This window comes from Lichenostomus cassidix, chromosome 11 (assembly GCF_008360975.1).
Source record: "Lichenostomus cassidix isolate B80296 chromosome 11, HeHo_3.0, whole genome shotgun sequence".
In the NCBI taxonomy this organism is placed as follows: Eukaryota; Metazoa; Chordata; class Aves; order Passeriformes; family Meliphagidae; genus Lichenostomus; species Lichenostomus cassidix.
The window spans coordinates 16073132-16079793 of record NC_139492.1 but is presented as its reverse complement, the minus strand read 5'-3'; the positions used below and the strand labels follow the sequence as shown (position 1 = coordinate 16079793).

General features: G+C 38.9%; 1 protein-coding gene across 1 annotated transcript; it reads left to right on the top strand.

Moving 5' to 3' along the window:
* The first annotated feature begins 1706 nt into the window (after window positions 1-1706).
* Window positions 1707-6491, top strand: LOC146432389 (hypoxanthine-guanine phosphoribosyltransferase-like). The gene is made up of 8 exons (XM_085071995.1): window positions 1707-1858; window positions 2291-2474; window positions 2816-2878; window positions 3426-3443; window positions 3639-3721; window positions 4714-4760; window positions 5452-5528; window positions 6444-6491. The coding sequence occupies exons 1-8, from the start codon at window positions 1707-1709 to the stop codon at window positions 6489-6491; spliced, it is 672 nt and encodes a 223-aa protein (XP_084928121.1).
* Window positions 6492-6662: the final 171 nt, after the last annotated feature.

The following is a 6662-nucleotide window of genomic DNA, read 5'->3' as shown; positions in this document are numbered from 1 at the left end:
GTACTGACTACTCACACCTGTATGCCTCAAGATTACCTGTATTCCACAGGTACATCCACATGCACAAAGCTCATCCCTCACTAGAGCTGAACCAGTTGTAGTGTCACTCATCAAGTGCAGCAGGAAGCTCAACTTACTGGCAAGAAGAAGCCGTGTAGATGAAATGCTGTGCATTTATAAATGCAAAAGCAGATTGTAAAGCTGAAGTCCATTAAATACTGTAATCAGTATCGTGACTAGGCAAAAGAAACTGCTCCAACTGCAGGGAGCATTATCACTGCATTTAAGCTGTAATTAATCAGAATGCATTAGAGATAGGGATCTTGGGGGAAAAAACAAACAGTCCAGCCAGGATGAGATTCTATACCCATTGCCTTGTGCTACTATAATCTGTTCTCTGAAATTTCCATAACACCAGTCTCTAGTTTTATCTTTAAATGCAGTAAGCTATTCACGGCCAGTTTAAAATAAATGGCAGTTGTTGGTTATTTCATTTTTGGCTGCTGTGAGTTTTGCAAGTAATAACCTAGTACTGTTCCCTACAGTCCATTTTTCTTTTCTTCCTAAGCACTCATCTCTCCTATGCCAAAGGAGAATTATAAACAATTCATCTGTCTAAAGAGTTTGCAGGTGTTAACTTGTTGATAGCAATACTTTATGCTATTACTGCTGAGTCCACAGCTCTGTGCTTTTAGCAAGACACTACTGAGTTTGTGGAATGTAACTGGTGTGTAGATAACCTGTTCTGCACTAGTAGAGCTTTGAGCCAGCTCTTGATTTTTCTTTCAATTAGCTCTGTATTTTTAACAACAGCACAGCACTATCAGATGTGACAAAATCTCACTAATTTGAGATGGGTTTCTTAACCTATTTCTAAAACTTACATATTAATCTTACGAACAATTCTTTCTACTTCATGATATTTTTTCTTGCCCGGTTTTGTACCACCACTTTATAAATAGACAAAGCATCCATTAAGGTCTTGAATGGAGATAGAATTCAAGAGAAACCCGAATGGAGGTTATGGAGCTTCTAGACGAGCAGACACCTCTGGGTGCAACAGGCTGAAACCAGCATGTTGAATAAAGAAGTGTAATTCTAAATCCTGGAGGCAAAAGGGCTAAGGCCAATATCTGTGGGAAGCAGCCATGGCCAGTCCCCAGCCACAATGAGGAGCATTCTGCTCCAAGGGCAAACAGCACAACTGTTCCCACCTATGGGTACCCTCTGCATCCTCCTCTCTTCCTACTGCCATCCCAAAGCTTCTCCCCTGTCCTCTGAGACAGCTAATGGCTGGAACACCAAAGGTTCAGTTGTGAATTCGTGCTTAGGAGGCAGTTTTCTCTTTTACACCATGGAAAAGGATGGTCAAGGTAGAGCAGCACCCAAAAGTCACATGCTGACCTTTAATACCAATATACTTGCCTTAAATTTTCATTTTTGCTCATCTGCCACACAAACAAACTACAGAGCTCTGAAGAAGTGAAAATGGAACAAGTGGGAAAGTCGTTCTAGTTTTGAGTGGGTTTTTTTAATGAGTGATGGTGGCCCAGAATTTATCTCCTAATGACTGGGACAAAGTAGTTGTTATCCGTTCCAAACTCAGTCACTAAGCCACTAGCTCCTGAGTTATCAGATTGCGAATTGCTCCAGCAGAAAGATCAAAAACTCTCACAAGTATCAGAGACTGGAAAGCTTTTTCTCGTATGGCTCTGTTGGTAGTCTTAGACCTACTTCCCTTTCCCTTGCAGATAAGAGACGAGGAAAGCGGGTACAACAAAAATCTCTTTTGCATTCCTAAGCATTATGAAGAAGATTTAGAAAGAGTCTTCATTCCTCATGGACTCATCCTGGACAGGTATGAGGGTAAACAGCAAAGAATAGTGAGAGCGATGCCAATGATCCCTCCAAATGAAAAGACTGACACCTTGTTCTGCACAGCCCATGAGAAATGTGGAAACCCTGCAGCTCTGACACTCTGTCCTAGAGTCTGATACAAGAGGGGGTTTATGGAGAGGATTCCTCTACAACCCCAGCTAAGTTTCCATGTTACTTTAAATATCTTTAAGCCCGTCTGTCCTGCAATGTTTAGATTTATGGACGAAATCACCTTGTGCTCTGCAAATAGATAACTAACTTTCCTCAGACTTTTTGTGGTCACAATTTGCTAGTTATAAAAACCTAACAGCAAGATCAGAGTTTTAACTTGAAAATTACTCAATAGAGGGACAAACAAATATGATATACAAAACACTTAACTTAAGAACTTCTTTTTTTTTCTCTCTCCCAGGACAGAACGTTTAGCTAGAGATATCATGCAAGACATGGGAAGCCATCATATTGTTGCACTCTGTGTCCTTAAAGGAGGCTATAAATTCTTTGCTGATTTGCTGGACCATATAAAAGCACTAAATCAAAATGGTGATAAATCTGTGCCTGTTACCGTGGATTTTGTCAGAATAAAAAGCTACGGTGTAAGCAACTTTCTTTTCTTTGGAAAATTTACTCTCTCCATAGATTTGCATTCTAAACACTGGTAGTTTACATGAAAACACCACAAAAATTGAGTCTATGCATACATCCTGTTCAAATTATGTACTGAAAAGAAACTGATTTACTGATCTGCCCCAAAGGATGGATATTCTACATTAACTGGAACAAACACATAGCAGAATACTTGACATGACAAAGCCAGAGACAGGTCTCAAATTCACTCCTCTTGCAAAAAGCAAGAGCAGCACACCTTTCACACACAGATGGGATAACACTTTTGAGCATGTTTTATGTGACTTCCATCTCTTCTTTCTCCTTCTAGAATGATTCCCCTACAGAAAAAATCAGTTTTGCTGGAGAGGAACTGTCTACACTAAATGGGAAGGTATGAATTAGCTTCTTCAGGTTTTGAAGGGAAACAACCATTCTTCTGTATCTTCCAGGAAATCCATCTTTATTAAGATTTTGATACTGCATACTTACAGCCACTTAACATTGATTTAAAATGCTGGGCTTTGAAACAGTGAAGAATTCCCACTAAATTCAGTGGAAACTTAGAGTAATCAGTAATGAGTGCTTCTAAAGATCCTATTCCACATTTTATCCCAGAACCCCCAGAAATGAACCATACTAAATTGACTCATTCACTATGGCTCCAGAGTACTAGTGCTATACATAGAGTAATATACAGACCTGACATAGGTGGTTTTGCCACCATATTTTAAGCTTCCATAAATACTTAGATAGAAACTCTTCAGAAAGCACCAAATTAATGTCGGTAGTTCAAGTCACAAGGTCCTTTGAAAAATCAATGCAACTTCCTCATAACAGAAGGTTTTGCTGTGCTTTTCCTGGCCATATAACTTGCTGAATATTGCCATGTCAATATTTTTTCTTTTCTTTTCTTTCTTTCCCTATGTAATCTCTTCCAGAATGTGTTAATAGTAGAGGTAAGTAACAGTTCAAGGAGGGGTGGAATGGCATGGACGTTTTTCTCCCTGCTTTTCAAATTAATACCTATTACATATAAAACAATAATTAATTACATTACTGGGCTGCAAGGTTTGTATGCTCTAATCTAATCCACTGGCAGTCTGGTTTTCCTTTCAGACTTGAAGGATAATTTATTTTTTTATCTCTTTCAGGACATTATTGAGACTGGTAGAACAATGAAAGCACTGCTTTCAAAAATAAAAGACAAGAAACCAAGGATGGTAAAAGTTGTAAGGTACAAGAATATAGCCACTAACTAATGTATTCAAACCATTTGGGTGAAGTCACTGCGTGCTGATGGGTGCTTGTTTGGCTTGAAGTTTGGGGGGGGAGAAGCAAATGCATGAAGCAATCCTTATCCAGCTACTGAAAAATTGTTTCTTTAACTGGGAAATTTACCCATGCACTACCACCTTCTTTGTTCAAATTAATAAAAAAAGGTTTTCTGACTCTTTCTGTGTTGTCCACAAAGTCTGATGGATTCACTGTTTCTTACTTCCTCATGTTTGAAGGAAGTTCATCTCTTTCCATAGGCTTTCTAACACCACCTCAGTTGCCTCAATACTAGAATGACAACACTGAGAATATTACTTCATATCTTCAAACATAGAAGTTTCCAGAATCTAAGAGTTTGTCAACACTTGGAAGATGACTTCAAGTAGCATTCTAGATCTGCTTTTAGTATATCTCTAAAAGGAAATTTTGGGGAATAACCCTGTTTCTGTCAAGTAATCACAAAGCTTTGAAAAAACACTTGCTTTATGCATCAGTTATTCTGGCAGTCATTCTAATGACTGTCCAGGAGGTTCTTGGTTTCTTCCAAAGTGCACAGGAAAACCAAGAATAGATACAATTTTGTTGAAGAAATTGTCCTTCTCTCCCTCCCTCCCCACTAAAATCTTTAGCAGCCACTTGAACTTGCTTCCCTCTCTGTGCTATTCTAGTGTCCTGAGGCATTGCGACCTGGAAAGGTAATGATTTGAGACACAAAACTGAAGGGAACTGAATGTAAAACAGTAGAGTCATTTGGACATTCAGAAGGAGCCTAGATCAGAGCCTTTGCTTCTCCCTCCACAACAAAGCTGAACACTACTTCTTTCTGTACAATAATCTCACTGTTTTAAGTGCATGATTTTAGAAACTTAAGGGGAGGTGTGGCAGAAGGGAAGTCCACAGCTCAGAGCAAGACATATTTTAAAAACCAACCTTCCCTGCTCTGCCTTACAGCCTGCTCATTAAAAGGACATGTCAGAGTCCAGGTTACAGACCAGACTGTAAGTATTATGTTTTTCTAGTATTGTGTTTTCCTGTATTTCCCAAAATACAGTCTTATAATTTCACTTCACGCAGAACATCTTACAATTGGCACATAAATTTCAAGAGGGCCAAGAGAAATGGGGCAAAAATATATAAAAATTTGTGAACTAATGACCAGCTATGCCATCCTGGGACCGCATGACTACTTTCTTTTTTTTCCCTTCACTGGCCTGAGTGCAGGTTTAGCTATTTGATATAGAAATTTAACTATTTAGATAGCAGAAACAGAATCAAACTTAAACTGTGCGTTGTTTTGCTTTGACCCTAGAGGGCATTTGTTTTGATTCTGTATTATTAAACTTGCTTTGTTGTCTGTTGAACTGAGAAGTTCTACTGAGTCACAATGCATCAGCTTTTACACAAGCAAAAATGCATTCCTTCTCTCCTCTCCCAGGACTACCTCATAACTAGGTCTTAAACAATTATTTTGCTCATAAAAACCATTCTCTTAACACCTCAATTGTATTACTGACTGATGAGAATGGTTTGGATTCCAACCTCTGTCATCTATTTACAGCGCAGATCCTTCAGGAAGCACCCTCAGAGATGATGTCTATTACTCTTAGCTCAAGCATGTGTTGAATACAAACTGTGCAAAAAAAGCTACTTATGCCACTGAAGTATAAAAAGAACTGTATTTTCTTACAGATACAGGCTTTGAAATTCCAGATAAATTTGTGGTTGGATATGCTCTTGACTATAATGAATACTTCAGAGATCTAAATGTAAGTACATGCACATTCCTTGACTGCCAGGTATCAGGTACCCACCTACCACAGGTACCCAGCAAGAACATTTGCTTCTACTCAGAGCTTCTCAGCAATTAAAAAACCTTCAATTCCAACTAGAAACTTCCATTAAAAGAGCGAACCCATTTTTAAGGTACTGAGCTGGTAATGCAATGTTGGTGCACAAGAAATGTTTGTGCCTTAACTTTTCCACCATTCTACTCCACAAGCCTCGTGGCTCAGCCATGCTGCAGGGCATTCTGAATTCCCCAGGCTGGTGAGCAGCATACAATCTGCAGCCCCATCTGAATATGAAATAAATTGCAAATTTGACTTTAATTGGATGTTTGTCTGCGTTAGTTCAATCCTATGTTGCTCTTTTCTCGCCAAGTCTTTGAAGCAGCCACGCATGGACTGTGTGTGAAGGTTTTCCATGCACTGGGTAACGTCTGTAAAATCTCTCTTCCCTTATTCCATATTAGAGTTTCCTTAGGCTGCACAGAGTAGTAGACTTGGAAACATCACAAACTATAATTAGGTTATGTTTCTCCCCCCTTTGTTTTCAAAAGTGCTTTCTTTAATTCCAGTTAACTCAAAAAGTTTGTCACTTGAAAGTCTTTTTACTAAGACAAACCAGTTCTGTTGAAGACACAATCTGTGCTATTGCTCAGCAGCACGAAGGAGTATGCAGTAATTGAACAAACTTGGGTTCTTTAGAATATATAAACCTACATTACAGATAAACTTGGAAAGAATATTAAAATCTCAAATTTACAGCAAGTAGGAAACTTGCAACAATTATGGTTCTAGTGTGTTTTTATTACAATGCTGGGAATACGACTAAAAGTCATCTTGCATTTCATTTAAAGATACAGGTTGATAAATACTGTATCTTCCTTTTTTGTCCCCTAGCACATCTGTATTCTGAAAGAGAATGCCAAAGAGAAATACAAAATGTGATAACGTCAGTCTCCTGGATCACTAAAGCCTGGTTGCTGACCAGGTGATGAACCATTACCCCAGAAAATTACTTCTCCTACTTGTGTGTCCCTAAGAAGAACGAGAAGCTGCATGTTACTGCCCAGGACCTGCACCTCGCCGATTCTCACTCGTACCACGCGCTTAACACAA

Coding starts and splice junctions, on each gene's coding strand:
- LOC146432389 (XM_085071995.1), top strand. CDS start 1,707: ATGGCTCTGTTGGTAGTCTTAGACCTACTTCCCTTTCCCTTGCAGATA. Junction 3,722..4,713: donor AGGATGGTAAAAGTTGTAAG/GTACAAGAATAT, acceptor TCTGCCTTACAG/CCTGCTCATTAAAAGGACAT. Junction 4,761..5,451: donor TCCAGGTTACAGACCAGACT/GTAAGTATTATG, acceptor ATTTTCTTACAG/ATACAGGCTTTGAAATTCCA.